We start from the raw sequence: 18177 nt of genomic DNA, 5'->3' as shown, positions 1-18177 counted from the left end.
TATATATATATATATTTTAGCTGAGCATGGTGGTTCACACCTGTAGTCCCAGCTACTTGAGAGGCTGAGGCAGGAGAATCACTTGAACCCAGGAAGCGGAGGTTGCAGTGAGCCAACATCGCGCCACTGCACTCCAGCCTTGCAACAGAGCTAGACTCTGTCTCAGAAAAAAAAGAAAGAAAGAAAACCAGATTGTGGATACATAAAGAAGGCCTTTAAAAGAAGAGAACCCAATAGAAAAATGGTTAAAGGATATGAAAAGGCATAGAAATGGAAGTGTGAATAGCCAATAAACCCATGGAAAGATGCTAGTAATTATAAGTGTAGTTTCAAATCATGAGATACCATTTCATGCTATTAGATTTGTAAAAGTCCAAAAGTCTGAAATACCTAATGATACATAAGAACTCTCGTATTGTCTGGGCTTAGTGGCATTGCAGTTTCTACAGACTTGTTGGAGTACAAATTGACACTGTCTTGTACAGCTGAATAGAGCTCAGGTCTCTGGTTACTCTCTTTTAGGAGAATATCATAAACAGACATTTCAATATGGAGAAGAAAGAAGACAATTAAATGGTCTAAGATCTAAATCCTCACATTTGAAAAATAGTAGCCAGGGTAAACAAGGGAGCTAATTATTTTGTGATTGTAGTTATTTAGGATGTGTTTTGTTTTATTTTGCTTTTAATTATCCAGTTAGATCCTAAGCCCTTGGAAGGCTGAGACCCTATTGTTTATTTATTGGAATGAGGATATATAACATACTTTGTGTATTTATGATGAGTTCTCAATAAACATTTTCTATTTTGTGTTGGAATCCTGTTTCCAAATCTGAAAACCCAAGTATGATTTTCAAACAAACATGTACACTCAAACTTATATATTGAAATAGTAAAATAAAATCACGTTGTCCGAAGTTGGTAGGAACACAGTCAAATAGCCACAGGGTTCACAAAAAGTACCACAGCCAGCCATTTTGTCCCAAGAATTACCTGCAAGAGAAAGGGGGTAGGTGCTCTCTTTGGGATGTAAACCCGATCTTGGATGGAATATTCTACCCCATTGGGATTTAGGCTTTTCAGCACTACTTTGGCTGAAGTACCCATTTTGCTTCTTGTCTTTCCCCAGCTTATTTGAAGAAGAGATAATGTCATATGTGCCTCCACATGCCTTACTCTACCCCAGCTACTGTCAGTCCCCACGTGGCTCTCCCGTGTCATCTCCTCAGAACTCACCAGGTGAGTCCACCTGCTGCTCGCAGTGAATTCTCTGAGGAGTGAACCTTCAAGCCAGATGTTCTCTCCTCCCTAAAGACAGGACAGGAAGGGAACACTTCAGGTACATCTTTGGTGTTAGCATAGATACATTGTGCATTTCCTGTCTCTTAAGAGTGGATTATTTCCATGAGGATTCATTTTGACAAAGAGATAATGAATAGGAGGATTAGTGGTATGACATACTCAGATATAGAATTTACTTTTCATGATGTTATGTCATACAATATCAGGACACAAAATATTAGGTTGCTTTTTGACTTTAGAAAGTTCTAGTGAAGAGAACTTTTTTGATATACAATGAAGATAAAGTCTCCACTCTCAAGAAATAGTATGGAATTGAAATTATTCAGTTTAATAGACTTGGACATTCTTTCCTACAGTATTCATTAATTGCATTAGATAGAACAGAGATGGATTGGCAAATAGAACATATTGATAGGTAAACTGAAATGTGTACATTCAATCTCTTTTTGAAAGAGATAGGCATGAATGAGTGAGTGAGTGGGTGGATGAATGGGTGGATGAGCAAATGGTAGAAAATGCAGCTTGGCAAATAAGCTTTGAAAATGAAGGCAGTCATGATGTTGACAGAATATCAGCTGTATATAGGTCCTTATTATAGGCCATGCATTGTTCACACTTTAACAGCTATCACAATTGAAAACGATTTCAGTAGAAATGCAAACTCCATATGTGTCACTAAGCTGCTCTATGTTCTTTGGTATATACAACATGTGTTTTCACATACTGCAATGATAATGAAGCTGCAGCCTGATTGGGTACTGCAAACAGGAAAAGATCTATTTATTTGTTCATTTAACACAGATTTATGGAGCATCCAACTATGATCCAAGCACTGAATTAGACTCTAGGACTACAGAGATGAATAATACAGTTTCTTCCTTTGAAGAATTCGTGGTGTGGCAGTGAGTCAACAAATGACTCTGTGAAGCTCTGTAGTTAGTCCTGTAATGACGAAATGTATGAGAACACAGCTGTGGGAGCAATTACTCTTTCAGGGCTGGGGATGGGGTATTTGGGGAAGTATGAAGTGGATCCTTGAAGGATGATGAATAGGAGTTTACCAGGTGGACCAAAGAAAGAAGGGTATTCTAGTAAAGAGGGTAATGTGTTGGGCCATTCTTGTGTAAGTATAAAGAAAACCTGAGGCTGGGTAATTTATAAAGAAAAGAGGTTTCATTGGCTTATGGTTTTGCACACTGTGCAAGCATGGTGCCAGCATTTGCTTGACTTTTGTTGAGGGCCTCAGGAAACTTCCACTCATGTCAGAAGGTGATGGAAAGCCAGCATGTCACATGGTGAGAGTGGGAGCCAGAGAGAGCAGCGGGGAGGTATCGCACACCTTTAAACAATCAGATCTCCTATGAGGTCACTCATCACCAAGGGAGTGGTGCTAAGCCATTCATGAGAGATCCACCCTTATGATCCAAACACCCCCTACAAGGCCCTACCTCTGACACTGGGGATTATGTTTAAACATGAGATTTAGAGGGAACAAACATCGAAAAAAACCATATCAGGTAACATAAGCTAAGCCATAGAAGCATGCAAGTAGTGTAGGAAATAGATACACGTGTAGTTAATAGATACAAGGGAAGGGAAGTTCTCAAAGCTCAGTTTGGAAAGGTAGGCTAGGGCTGGTTGGTCATTGAAGCATCATCATTATTATTATTATTATTATTATTATTATTATTATTATTATTGTTTTGAATCAGTCTCACTTCTTCGCCCAGGCTGGAGTGCAGTGGCGTGATTTTGGCTCACTGCAACCTCCGCCTCCCAGGTTCAAGCAATTCTCCTGCCTCAGCCTCCCCAGTAGCTGGGATTACAAACACGTGCCACCATGCCCAGCAAATTTTTGTATTTTTAATAGAGACTGGGTTTCACCATGTTGGCCAGGCCGATCTCAAAACTCCTGACTTCAAGTGATCTGCCCGCCTCGGCCTCCCAAAGTGTGTGAGCCACCATAACCAGACAGCCTTATTCTATAGTCCATGTGAAGACACTGAAAATGTATAAGCAGAGGAATACCAATAATATCCTGTTTTTCAAAGATCAGTCAGTCTGGTGGCAATTGGGAGGATAAATTAGAAAATGAGAGACCGGAGACAGATTCTCAGAGAGGCTGTTTCATTAGCCAGAGTAACATGATGAAAGACTGGACTAGGCAGTGGAGATGGAGACCAGGGAATGAATTGAAGGGATATGTAGGTTGCAGAGACATCAGGACTTTGAGTAGAGGTAGGGAAGAGTCAAGGAAGATTCAAAGGCTCTCACAACCTAGGCTACCAGGCAGATGGTAGCACCCTCTGCCAAGAAGGGGAAATGGTTAGACTCAAATGGGAAGATTGAATAAGTTTGGTGTTGGGCAAGTTTTATTGAGAAATCTTTGGGCCATTAATGGCAGATTCCCAAAGACAGCTGAAAATGGCAGCCATGGTGCACAGGGGAGGTTGAAAACAAGGAGTTCAGTGTACTGGTGGCGTCTGAAACCTAAAGTATAGATTAGAGCAATTGGGGAGAAAGTCATTGAAAAGGAGAGGAAATAGTGGGTGATGACATGAGAAACCTCAATATTTAAGGGATGAACTGAGACAGAGGAGCAAGTGAAAGAAAGAGAGCCAACAGATTTTGAATAGAGTTAGGAAAGTCTTTTCAGGGGAGCCGGGTTTCACAGAGGAGTGGTCAGTAGAGCCATATGCTCAAAGGGCTCAGGAAGTCCCAGCTACTCATGGGGGCTGAGGTGGGAGGGTTGCTTGGGCTCAGAAGGTCGAGGCTGCAGTGAGCCATGATCACACCACTGCATTCCAGCCTGGGCAACAGAGTGAGACCCTGTCTCAAAACGGGGGTGGGGCGTCTGAAAAGGATGAGATCTGAAAAGAGGCCTCATTTAGATTTGAAAATCTTGATGTTATAAATGGTCTTTGCCAAAGAGATTCTGTGAAGTAATAGGTTATAAACCAGATCTTGGTTGGTGACAGAATGATACAGGATCTGAAGCAGAAGTCAAATGCTCTTTTCACGAAATCTGGAGGTGAAAAGAAAGCAAAATAGAACAGTAGTTAGGAGAAGAGAGAGGGAAGGGATTTTAGGTTGGGAAGTTGAGCATACGTGTGCAGAGGACACAGGAAGTGAGTGGAAGGAAAGTGGTTTGTGGAATAAGGCTCATGAACAGCATGACACTGAAGGCAGAAACACAGCCAACTTTGGAACAAAATAGGGATACCTGTTTTGATGGCACAGGTTGAAAGAAAGTGTATGACACTACAGGTAGGTTTAAAGTTTAGGGGAAAACTTCATGAAATTCCCAACTGGCCTCATTCTTTTAGCAGCTATCTGACTTTGGGCAGGGTACCTCCTTCCCTGAGCCTGGATTTCTTTTTCTGTAAAATATGGATAATAATAATTACCTCACCTCTCATGATTATTTTTGGAGAACACTTTGGTTGGTGCTTGGAACATAACAAGTAGCCAATAAAGGTTAATGTGTCGCTTTTTCTTTCTTTTTTTCTGGAAATTTGATTCTGAGAAGTATAGTTTGTTCACATTTGAACCATTAATAACTGGAACAAACAGACGCTGATTTGCAGAGCTGTCTGCTTAGATATTTAATCATTCAGAGTGGTCTTTGTCTTAGTAAGAGCCTATGCTGGGGTTTAAAGTGGACCATCCTTTTACCTATGTTTTATGGTTAAAGAGGTGAAGCCATGTGGATTGTTGCTTGTGCCAGTCAAGGCTGTCCTTTTCCAGGCCTTTTGTGTGGCCTGTCCTCCCTGAAGAAAAGGTAGATCGCCAGATGCTCCCCCTTCCGTGCCCTTTAAAGGCATGCATTGAAGACTGTACACGTTCTTCAAGACTGTATGAGTGTTCTAAATGTGGCTAAGTTTACTTCCTCATTTAGCATCGCAAATGCACATGAGTAATCCTTGGTGACAAATCCATTCTAGAAACTTACATTTAGAGTTAAACATTTTCCAAAGACATGTGTAACCCAAATATATCTAAATTGCTAGCAGTGTTTGTGGTGGTTTTAATTTTCAGGAAGAATCATCTCCATATTTTTGGCCTACTCTATTTCAGTGGGCTTTGTTTGATCTTGAAACTGGGTTGTATGGCCTGATATCAGTGGAAGTCACTATAACAAATTCCACATGATACCAGGGCAGGCCTACCTAACCTCATTTCCCCTCTGGAGGAATCTTCTGTTTCTTTGAATAGCTTCTCCTTCTACCAGTATTCCTGAAGGTTTTGTGAAAGCAACATTTCAAACAGATTTTTTGAAGTGGTCTGATCCTCCTATAATTTCACCCCTTTTAGTGGTGTGAGAATAATATCGTGAAAATTATGACAGTAATAAATTTTAATGATCTTCATTGAGAATTCCTAGGAACCTGGTAAACTTTCCACACTTTTCCTCATTCCAAGCACATTGACATGTATTTTCAAGTGCAGAAGAGAGAGGGGCTTTGGAAACTTTGACTCACTGCTTTTTGCAGCTGTTAGAGTGCTCACCAAAATTTGTCAAAATTTTGGAATGTGAAGGTTTGTTTTTCTAGGACCATTATAATGCCAATCCCAACCTCAGTGATGCCAGAAGGAAAAGATCTTTCCAAACACCATGTGGCTTATTATGCCAAATATGGGACCCAGAAGTTTATATAAGCTGCACATTTCTAGGAAATTAAATGCAATAACACTTAATTTATCTGATATTATTGGAGATGCGCTCTCTTATGTGGATTTTCCAGGTAACCAAAGCTATGATTTTAACTGTATGAGAAGTTGTTTAACCCACTATTTACTGAAACTCTTTCATAAATGTATTATATTTCTCTTTACTTTCCTATACACAGCACATTGAGGATATTTCATGGTTTGGGGGAATCATTGTGCCCATGAATCATGATGCAGAGCTCTTGTTACTTGACTAGAGCTGGACTCCCTGGAAACTAGCACCAGCAGAAAGTCACCCTCAACAGAAGTAAAACACTCAGAGAGCACAGAAGAGCCTTGGGGGTCTTTACTAAAGGTTGTCTTGAGGGGATGGATTGTGAGAGGGAATTATTTCTCCCAACACATTGTGTACCCTTAATAATCTTCGTTTTCTCTCTCCCACCACAAAGTCTTAGCATTTTACCAGCTGTTTATGTCATCTTCTCCTCTTTTCACAATTCCTCTTCTCTGCTCACTCTCGTTTTTCCCTTCCTCCCTCTCTATTCCTCTCTCTCTCTCTCCCTCTATCTCTCTCTCTCTGTCTCTCTCATCTGTCCTCTCCCTTTCCCCACCTTTCCTACAGTCCCTGAAATAGCTTTAGACCTGTTTTTAGAAAAGGTGTTTGATCCCTTCCCTTGACTCAGCCCTACAAAGATGATCTAGGAACCAAATTGCACAAATGAAGGATGCTCCCTGGGTGGTTAGGGATGGGGAAGTTGTGATCCCAGAGACCAAAAGAAAGCCCCAGACACTGTTTCTATCATAATGTAAAGACTTAACTTTTTGTTGTTGTTAGTCTCCCTTGTCCTCACCCATAGAGCTGTCAGAGGGTGCCTGCTATTGGCAGACCCTTTACATTTCCTTTTAATAAATCACTTCCCTGCCAAGATCTCTGTCAAGGTTTGAGAAGTCAGAGCATTAAGTTATTTTCAATAAATTGTATGTACATGAGCATCAGCAAGCTCCAAGAAATGACCTGAGGGCCTTTTACTACTCAGAGAATAAAGCAAAAATGCCAGGTCTTCAGTGCTTGTGCTTTGTGCCAGGGATTTGGACGTGTTTTTTCTTAAGTTCCAGTGTTGAGCTATGTTCCAGAAAATGGAGCCTTCCAGAAATTATTGTAGTGCTTGACGTTTTGTTTTCATTCACTCACAGGGCATTTGTTTTAAATGTCATAGGGATTTTTTGAAAGTGAACCAGGAAAGAGGTAAGCTTCTGAGCTGTCCCAGGACAGAGGCATGGAGCCATGCTGGATCAGGCTAAGATCCAGCCCCTGTCCAATGTGGAGAACCAGTGCTAGTCATCAGAACAATGCAGGTTCTGGGTCACACACCCAGAATCAAAAAAGACTGAGACTGCCCGGGAGTTGGATGCCAAGCTATTTCTAGTGTCTTCTGAAATATTTTGTCAGATAGAATTCTTCAGTTTGTATATGATTATGCAATTTTGTAACAGTATATGAAAATAGGGTAATACAATATAGAAGCTTTTTTAGACCTGCCTGCAATGACAAAGCAAAAACTCCCTAGTATCTGTTACTGAAATTTTTTCCTGCACAGTATTAGCAAAATGCTGACTCTCCATGAAGTCAGCCCTTCATTTGATCACTTTCTAGATATAACATGGATCTTTTGTATCTGATTTTCTTTAGAACTGTAAAGACTATGAAATTCCTCTGTCTTATAAAGTATTATAACCTAGAACTTCACTTACAGTTGTAGTTCCCATACAATTTTATTACCTCAATCTTCCAAGAACATTTTGTATTTCCAAAGTGGAAGTAACATCACTCCTGCTCTGGAATTTCTTGGCAATTATACCTCACTTGTATTAAGAATTTGACAAAGGCCAACAGCATAATTTACTGTAATTTTACTTATTTATTTATTTTGAGATGGAGTCTCACTCTGTTGCCAGGCTGAAGTGCAGTTGTGCAATGTCGGCTCGCTGCAACCTCTGCCTCCTGGATTCAAGTGATTCTCCTGCCTCAGCCTCCCAAGTAGCTGCGACTACAAGCACACCCAGCTAATTTTTGTATTTTTAGTAGAGACGGAGTTTCACCATGTTGGCCAGGATGGTCTCTATCTCCTCACCTCATGATCTGCCCACCTCGGCCTCCCAAAGTGCTGGGATTACAGGCGTGAGCCACTGCGCCTGGCCAATTTACTGTAATTTAAAAAATGAAGTAATGTGTAAATGACTTTTTTCCTAATGGAACTATGAGCAAAAGAATTTTTGCATTTAACAATTGCTGTCTCAGAGTTTTTATAATTAAATCCCTTTACCTAGAGTATAAACAGAATCAGAGCTAATTTTTATTGTGTCTGTATTGATATTGATGGAATGCATTATGGCATTTCCCACATCCTTTCAAGCATCTCAAATTATACAGGAGTAGTTACTTTCTGTGCTGTGTTTCAAAGTAATCAGCTCTTTAAAAAACATGTTTCTTGGCCAGGCGCAGTGGTTCACGCCTATAATCCCAGCACTTTGGGAGGCCAAGACGGGTGGATCACGAGGTCAGGAGATCGAGATCATCGTAGCTAACACAGTGAAACCCTGTCTCTACTAAAAAAATACAAAAAAATTAGCCGGGCGTGGTGGCGGGCACCCGTAGTCCCAGCTACTCTGGAGGCTGAGGCAGGAGAATGGCGTGAACCCGGGAGGTGGAGCTTGCAGTGAGCCGAAATCGCACCACTGCACTCCAGCCTGGGCGACAGAGTGAGACTCCGTCTAAAAACAAAACAAAACAAAACAAAACGTTTCTTTTGTGTCTTAAAATATTTTAATTCAGTTCTTTGTCCTTCATTTTTCTCTTTCTTGTCAATGATTTTGCTCTTGAAAGTGGATTCATTACAGCTGCGTTCTGCACTGTCTGGGTTTTCTAGTCTGCAGTTTCTCAGACTGGAGCACTGACACCTTGACTGTGCCACCCCTGAGTGGACTTGAACTGCACTGTCCTATCCCTCATCCATCTAGGACAGCAGACTTGTGTTCATGCAGATAATGTTCCTTTTGTATTGCAAATGATGCCTTTCGGTACCCGGGAAACATTTGCCCTGTGTTAGTCCCTGGATGCTGCCCATGTGTTTCATTGGTGATGTTTGACCTTCCAATGAGGGAATAGTGGTTCTCAGCCATAGCTACACGTTGGAATCATCTGGACACCTGTGTTTAACACTCATGCCTGGGTCCCACCCCACATTCTGGGTCTTTACACATTTTGATGTCATGCGTCTTGGGTGTGGCCTGGACATTGGAATTTTTAAAAGCTTCCTAAGGGATTCTAACGTGCAGTCAAGATTGAGAACTCCTGCCTGGAAGTCTCCTCTGCCTCCCCGATCTTTAAAGTCAAGCTTATTTGCTTGCTTTCTGACATAACTCAGCTCTTTGCCTAACTATACAAACAGATCTCCAGACAGACTGTTGGTCAATAGCCAGTTTTGTACAGATTCATTACTAAAATCTCAACTCATTTCCCCATCTTTAGTATTCACCTCTATGCAGATAACAACAGCTGATACCTATGTGAGATCTCTTATGCAACAGTCACTGCATAAAGTGCCATAAACACACAAACTCAGCTCATCCACATGTGTGGCCCTGAGCTCTCACCCCAATTCCAGCCCAGCATTTTTCAGTCTCTAGGGCATTTAGTCAGCTGTCATATCCAAGTCAATATGTATAAAGTTTCACGTGCCCTTGTCCACCTGCATCACTTCCCACACTCTTCATGGCATCAGGTAGATAGACCTGGCTCAAATCCCAAATCTACTGTCACTGGAATATGACTTGGACAGGAAACTGCACCTTCATTTTCCTTAGTTGCAAAGTGGTGTATGATGGTCCTAGTAATACCCGCTTCGTAGACTTGTGAGGATTTCTCAAGATCCCCTGTGTAATGTGTATCATCTGTAATGTATAGCAGGCGCTTAACAAGTAATACCTGTTGTTATTGTGTAAATATACTTTATATTATCATCATGCTTCCCATTCTTCTTCCTTGCTTATCTACTCTTTTCCCAGTGCATATTTCACATGGTAGATAATTTCGCTGAGTCACCCACTCCAGTCTAGTCCTTTATCCCCTTAGGCTTCAATTACTGCAACAACTCTTAACTGGGGCTCTTTCCTCTTACCCACCGTTAATTTACTCAACACACTCTGAAAAATAATTTCTTAAATAAAACACCACTTGTATGTTATTCTCCTGCTCAAGAACCTGTAAAGGCACTGTTCAGTTCGTCATGCCCAAACTCCTCTGCTAGGTTTTAAAAATTCTTATCGTAATTTGGCTCCAACCCTTCTGATCAATTTCATTTCCCATTTACTCCCAGCACTCCTCCTCCACTCTAGGCTAGCTTGGTTCTCTTGGCGTTTTCTGAACACACATACAGTGCTCATGCCAGCTCTTGCTGCTCTATTCCAGTATAGAATATAAATTCTCCTTCTTTTGCAAGGTGTGGTTCCAGTTAAGCTTCCTCCCTAAGGCCTTTTCCACTTTGATCTCTACTTATACTCCTTTCTTTTTTCTAACATTACTATTACTTTTGTATAACACTAATCTTAACAAATGCTTGTGGGGGTTGGGGGACAGGCAGCCGTGTCATTGAGTGACTGCCGCGGAGTGGTGACAGCATGCTTCGTCTAACAGAGTAGCTGCAGCTGCCCGCTGGATCCCCAAGGACATGCAAGCCAGTCATTACAAGATTTCCCAAATAATTTTCAAGATAATAATCTGGAATTTTTTAATTTGAAATTTAATTTGTAAATGTTGGCAATTAATTTAAAATCTTCAAAAAAGATTATGGGGCAAACAACGGGTATCTATAGGACTAGGTATAGCCCCAGGGGTATAGCTTTGCTCCCTCTGCTTTCTAGTCTATATACCACCTAGTTCAGGACTTAATTATTCTCTTGTTTGACATTTTATTTCTGTTTCCCCACTCCACTCCAGCAACCTCACCTTATTCATTTTGGACATCCATTGGTGAACCTAACACAGTATTCACTATGAATAACAACCATTTAGTTCACTCATTTGTTAAAGAAATTTTTAATGAACTTACATGGTATGTAATGAACAAGACTTCCCAGCTTTTGTTTTCTGGTTTCTTTCATCGGTTGGGAAATATTTAGTGGAAATATCCAGTGTTTTTGTCATGGCTGTGTGTCTGATTTCCATATTCATCATCAGTTTTCTATCCCATCCTGCTGCTTAGTCACCCAGTGACACAAAACCAGATTTTTCTATGGAAAGAGGAACAATTGGCTGGGTGTGGTGGCTCATGCCTGTAATCCCAGCACTTTGGGAGGCCGAGGTGGATCACCTGAGGTCGGGAGTTCGAGACCAGCCTGACCAACACGGTGAAACCACGTCCCTACTAAAAATACAAAATTAGCTGGGCGTGGTGGTGCAAGACTGTAGTCCCAGCTACTCAGGAGGCTGAGGCAGGAGAATGGCTTGAACCCAGGATACAGAGGTTGGGTTAGCCAAGATCATGTCATTGCACTCCAGCCTGGGCAACAAGAGCAAAACTCCGTGTCAAAAAAAAAAAGAAAAGAAAGAAAGAGAAACAATGTTACTTTTACATTTTATTAGTGATAATTGCCATTGAATAACGTATGAAATATCCTTATATAATCTAGATATTCTCAGTACTTGGCACATGTTAAGAATGCAATAAATGGCCAGGCGTGGTGGCTCGAGCCTGTAATCCCAGCACTTTGGGAGGCCGAGACGGGCGGATCACGAGGTCAGGAGATCGAGACCATCCTGGCTAACACGGTGAAACCCTGTCTCTACTAAAACTACAAAAAACTAGCCGGGCGAGGTGGCGGCGCCTGTAGTCCCAGCTACCCGGGAGGCTGAGGCAGGAGAATGGCATGAACCCGGGAGGCGGAGCTTGCAGTGAGCTGAGATCCAGCCACAGCACTCCAGCCTGGGTGACAGAGCGAGACTCCGTCTCAAAAAAAAAAAAAAAAAAAAGAATGCAATAAATGGTCTGGTGCAGTGGCTCACACCAGTAATCCCAGCACTTTGGGAGGCCGAGGCAGGTGGATGACCTAAGGTCGGGAGTTCGAGACCAGCCTGACCAACATGGAGAAACCCTGTCCCTACTAAAAATACAAAATTAGTCAGGCGTAGTGGTGCATGCCTGCAATCCCAGCTACTCGGTAGGTTGAGGCTGGAGGATCACTTGAACCTGGGAGGTAGAAGTTGTGGTGAGCTGAGATTGTGCCATTGCACTCCAGCCTGGGCAACAAGAGCAAAACTCCATGTCAAAAAAAAGAAGAATCCAATAAATATTAATATTATTTATTCTTTGTGCAACCCAGAGACAGTTGCCTTTTGTAAGTATGTGTTATATTAAGACTTTACCCTGCAATATGAAATTTATGTAATTATGTGTCTAAAATCATTCTTGGTGATAGTGCATATCTAAAAGAAGTTTTGTAGGCCAATCACAGTGGCTCATGCCTATAATCCCAGCAGTTTGGGAGGCCGAGGTGGGCAGATCACCTGAGGTCAGGAGTTCCAGACCAGCCTGGCCAACATGGCGAAACCCTGTCTCTACTAAAAATACAAACATTAGCCAGGCATGGTGGCAGGCACCTGTAATCCCAGCTATTTGGGAGGCTGAAACAGGAGAATCGCTTGAATTCGGGAGGCAGAGGGTGCAGTGAACCAAGATCACGCCACTGCAATCCAGCCTGCTGGGTGACAGAGTGAGACTCCATCTCAAAAAAAAAAAAAAAAAAAGAAGAAGTTTTGTGAGGAGTTTTGGTTAGGAATTTAGAGTGAATGATTAAAACCTCACTCTTAATGCCACTTACTTATATACCACATACTTTACATTGCAACTTCCTGTCTAATTGCCATTATATCATTTCAGCAGCAAGCAAAGACATTTCATCCTAACAGTTACTACTAGACATGAGTAACTCTGTTTGACTCATATTAGTTTGGACTGAAAAGGGGAACCATACTTGAGAAACACATGGGTACCATTGTAACTATTCAAACAGGATTTTAATTCTCAACCAAAATGCCACAAAGAAGACGTCACTTAAGACCCTGGTTGAGGTTTGTTATATCCTTCAAGTTGCAGAAGTTAATCCTTCAAATGCAGAAGTTAAGACAGTTGCCTCATTGGACTTGTTGATTGTGATAGCTTTTGTCCATGGTGATGTGATGAACATAAGGATGATGCACAAATTCATATTGTCCTCTCTCTGTGGTTTGCTGTAGGTACCCAGCGTGCCAATGCCCGGGCTCCAGCCCCTTACAAGCGGGATTTCGAAGCCAAACTGAGGAACTTTTACAGGAAGTTAGAAACTAAAGGATATGGACAAGGCCCAGGGAAGTTAAAGTAAGTCAAAGAGACACAAACCACATAATGTATAGATGGTGAAAGGAGAGGGCACAGTTGGGCCTCTAGGAAATTGATTGTGATTTGGGATGACTAGCCTTCATTTTAGTTGGCATAATTATTTCGGCATTTGTAAATTATAGGATCATCTAAAACATAGTCCTGGAATGAAACATGATTAAGCTTAACATTTTAAAACAAGCAGTGAAGACACTGCCTTTTCATGTAAAAATAAAAGCAAAATAAAAGGCTGATGTATTTTTTTTTCTGAAAAGTACCTCTTTGTTGGTACATAGTATATTCATTAGCTATAAAGCCATCTCAATGTCCTTCACTACAAGCTTCTGTCTCCTGAACTGACCTGAGTGCAGGAATAGTGCTCAGCTCTGTTCAGTTCTGTGAAACAAACAAACTTCACAGCAGAACATGTCATGAATGTCGTTTCTGCCTTTCTTCATCTGCCTCCTCCCTTCAGATGGGGAAACCGAAACATCATCATGTTGTTTGGCCTACAATTGTTTCCATTCCCTGCTTACCCTTCTTTCTCTCCCTGCCTTCAACCCTGTCCCACGTCCCCACTGGAGATCACTCCGCCACTGAGAGAGGACAGAGGAGGGAGGGTCTCCACTGGAGCTCCCCTGTGACCGTTGGTGCCTGAGAGAGGGTCCAGAGACCAGACCAACAGCAGCCCCACGGCTCACTGCCCCACCCACAGGAAGGCTTGCTTGGTTAAATTTCACTTCCATTGCCGTAAGAAATCATCAGCCTGCCCAAACACCATACTTCTCTGAGCTTTACTTTTCTCACACTTAATTTACAAAGGTCTAGAATGATCCAGCTGTCACGCATTCAGCCTCCCTATCATCTCTCTGCCTGTTACCGTTCACGTGAAGAGCAAATTGGTATCTATGGAAGGATGACTTTAATTGTCATCATCACAAGTAGATTAACCTGCCACACACATCGTTCGTTTGTATCTCTCCCTTAGGGACTGTCAGGATTCACTTAATTTAACAATTAACTATTGGAAACTCCACTGCTTTGGAGGACATTGAGAATTTTTTTTTCCTCTTTGTTCTCACAGTCATCTCGCTGGACACTTAATAATTGAATTCCTTGTCTAAGTGCATTGAGGCTTAAAACATTGCCTCATAGAGTTGTTCTTGCTTTACTTAACAAAACGTGTGTGTGTGTGTGTGTGTGTGTGTGGTGGTGTTTTATGATCATTTTTGTTCTGGGATAAACTGATTTGACCATTTAGATAGGATTCTTCAGTTGTTCTCACAGATCATAGGTAGGGTGCTCTATTTACCAATGATTCTCTCATGTAACTTTTGCTAATGCTGTTAAGAGTTAAAGACAAATGTGTACTTTATTGCAGACAGCAATGACATTAAGTAACATTCTTCTTACCTAGTTAATTGTGGCAAATGGAAATGTTCTAGAAAGATAAGTAAATTATCTTTAATAGTATAGTAATAATCTGTATTTTCCAAATTGTCTCGTTATGGACAGGTTAATTATCCGAAGAGATCACTTACTAGAAGATGCTTTTAATCAGATTATGGGCTACTCCAGAAAAGACCTGCAGAGAAATAAGCTATATGTCACCTTCGTCGGGGAGGAAGGGTGAGTAGAACAGAGAAGTGGCCTGTGGAACATAGGCTGTGGCCACAAGGCGGATGTTTCTCCACGTTGCTGTGGTTGCCTGAAACAGGAAATCCTTCTGGCAGGAAGTGCTGTTCTCATACACTTAAACCTTTGGGTTTTTTTTTTTTTTTTTTTAAAGGTCTCCTCTGGCTTTTAAATCACTTGACGTAGAAATTCTTTAGTAAAACATGTAGCTTTAGATCATTTTGAGAACAGAAGCCTAGTTTAGTTTCTTCTCTCCAGACCTCTCTTTCTCTTAAAGGGAAAAAGTAAGGCTTTGCAAGGAAAAAAAAAACAAAACAAAACAAATAATTGCATTTATGCAATTGCTTTGTGATCTGTGATCTTATTTTCTGCCCTGCAGGGATAAGTAGAACGTGCTTCCTCTATTAAATAAGTTCAGTTTCAGAAACATGAATTAGAATCTTGCTGTTCTACCCGGAAGCCTCCACAGAAGTAACTCTTGGGCCTTGGCTCTTATTTCTCTGCCTCCAATTTTTCTCTTCCCTTGGGAGGGCGGCACACCACCAACATTACTACCTAACATAAACAAACATGTCCCGCCTTCCATGACTCTTCCATGAGTGTGCTCATCTAGATAAGGGTTAGGAAATGAAGCTGGGAAGACTCCTACACAGTGTCAGCATTGCACCCAAATTGACATAACTGTTATTATGCATCACCTTAAAAGAGGCCAGCTGTCATCCCTCCCAGACCCCTTCTTCTTCCTCATTTCAGGTCTGGGTTCAAGTCTCAACACCTTCTTCATAACTCAGCAGCCACTAGAGGGAATTTTTTTAATACCATACAATTGTCTGGTTGTGTTTTCTGTGTTTCTTGTTGATTTGGATCATTTTAAGGCTATCCTTCTCAGTCATGCCTTGGAATAAAAGTATATTCGATTATGGAATCATATTAGTGATATTAAACAAATTCAGCCATTCAGTACACGGTGGATGAAACAGTGACTCCAAACTATAAAATAATTTGCCTGTACTGATGGAACTAGGGAATAGCAAAATCAGGATTCAAATGCAGGCCCTTTGTCTTTCATCTAGTACTGTTGGACTAGCTCTGGGACCTAAGCAATACTCCTGCACTCCAGCCCATCTGAATTTTTTTCCTATCTCTGGACATTTTGCCCATTCCAGCTAATGACTGATAACTTCTGCTCTTGTCACATGCACTGCTGTGTAGTCTCCCAGCTATGCCTACATTAAGGTAAAGTAGTATGTGCAAACACACTATGACATGACAAAATTTGTACAGAAGTTTGCCTGAGACCTGAGCCCTTCATTGCTGATGTGCATAAGTGGACTTCTGACTTGTGTTAGTTGGCTTAAAGATGAAGGTGCACAGTTGAAAATGAATGCAAATGTTGTTAGCCTAATCACCGGTATGCATGGGATTCCAAGTATTTCCTTACATAATAAGTCTGGTTTGGATGAGAATACTTTTCCTCCCCCAGAACTCCAGCTGCCTCCCTTCATTGTTGGACCAGAGTTTGTTGAGATCTCAAAGATATAGGGAAGAGGCTTTGGAAGCACTGATATTTAAGTTTGAATAGAACAGACATTTATCATGATTGGTTATCCTAAAGCAGTCTCTGCATGGCTTGTACTAATGACATCAGTTCCTAGGAGGAGGTCCAGGGTGAGTGGGGCTTGATGCCTCTGTATTTGACTACATTACATTGATGTCCAAATGCTTCCTGCCTCCATCACCTGTCTCCTTCCTGCGACATCAGAGGGAAAACAAGGGAGAGGATGTTAAGCTGTGAGCTCAGTTAACAGGGACAATCTCTTAATCTGTTCACTCTGCATATGGTTTATTGAAGCTGGATTTCTGGACTCATGACTTTGTCAGGTCAGTATCATAAATTATTAGGTATGTACTTTAATTTGCTATTGAGGCACTGAGGATACATATGCTGTTTTTGAGAGATGAAAATAGTAATTGTGCTGGAAAAATAGAAAGCTAAAAAAAAAAAGAAAGAAAGAAACCTTGTGCTACATAAAAGTAAGGAGCTCTTTTAGCCTTTGCCACCTTCTCAAACACATTAACCCTATCACATGAAAATGAATGACCCTAACTTTTTTTCTGGATTATAGTAAATACCCAAAGGGAAAAGCTACCCAATTTTTCCATTGAACTATAAAAATGGAGCTGGAGGTTTTCTGTTTTTTTGTTTTGTTTTGTTTTGTTTTTTGAGACAGACTCTAACTCTGTTGTCCAGGCTGGAATGCAGTGGTGCGATCTTGGCTTACTGCAGCCTCCGCCTCCTGGGTTCAAGTGATTCTCCTGCCTCAGCCTCCTGAGTAGCTGGAACTACAGGCACGTGCCACCACACCCAGCTAATTTGTTTTGTATGGAGGTTTTCTGTTACTTTCCCTTTACCAATTTTAATCCCCTCAAAATGTATCATTTTGTAAATTCTTCATGTCCAGGTCTAGTAATGAGCATTTAAAAACACACATATCTGGCACCCAGACCTTGGTGTCTAATACCATTCTTTGATAAAAGAATCAAGGTTTTAGAGAAATGGCTGATTCTAACACGAAGCAGTAAATATACAAGATGGAGCCCGAAGCATCTTTTGGTGTCTGCCAGAGATTAAAGAGATCCTCAAAAATCCCAGTCATGGGGGTATGTTGAAAAAACCCAGGAGCCAACTGAAAGAGTTCCCAGTGGACAAAGCTGAAATAATTTGAGCAACAAAATAAATACAAGGCTATTGGATTATAAACCAAAGTATCAAATAAATATCCATACTGATATAAATACATGGTTGAATATGTAAATAAATGGGGAAGAATAGAAAAGTAGAAAAATCTCGGGGGCGGAGCAAGATGGCCAAATAGGAAGAGCTCCAGTCTCCAACTCCCAGTGTGAGCGACACAGAAGACCGGTGATTTCTGCATTTTCAACTGAGGTACTGCGGTCATCTCACTAGGGAGTGCCGGACAATCGGTGCTGGTCAGCTGCTGCAGCCTGACCAGCGAGAGCTGAAGCAGGGCGAGGCATCGCCTCACCTGGGAAGCGCAGTGGGGAAGGGAATCCCTTTTCCTAGCCAGGGGAACTGAGACACACAACACCTGGAAAATCGGTTTAACTCCCACCCCAATACCACGCTTTAAGCAAAA

At 41.4% G+C, this 18177-nt stretch overlaps 1 protein-coding gene across 3 annotated transcripts in view; it reads left to right on the top strand.

The window, feature by feature from the left end:
- Positions 1-18177, top strand: part of HECW2 (HECT, C2 and WW domain containing E3 ubiquitin protein ligase 2) — a 404117-nt gene that overhangs the window by 343792 nt on the left and 42148 nt on the right. For all 3 annotated transcript variants that reach the window (XM_017869298.1, XM_017869297.1, XM_017869299.1), the window contains 3 exons: positions 1129-1238; positions 13264-13384; positions 14900-15013. In XM_017869298.1, coding sequence (XP_017724787.1) covers positions 1129-1238; positions 13264-13384; positions 14900-15013 — 345 coding nt within the window. The remainder of the gene's footprint in view (positions 1-1128; positions 1239-13263; positions 13385-14899; positions 15014-18177) is intronic.

The sequence above is a fragment of the Rhinopithecus bieti genome, unplaced genomic scaffold, assembly GCF_001698545.2.
Source record: "Rhinopithecus bieti isolate Rb0 unplaced genomic scaffold, ASM169854v2 scaffold_2572, whole genome shotgun sequence".
Taxonomy (NCBI): domain Eukaryota; kingdom Metazoa; phylum Chordata; class Mammalia; order Primates; family Cercopithecidae; genus Rhinopithecus; species Rhinopithecus bieti.
Note: the sequence above shows the minus strand (reverse complement) of the source record. Positions and strands in the feature narration are given on the sequence as shown.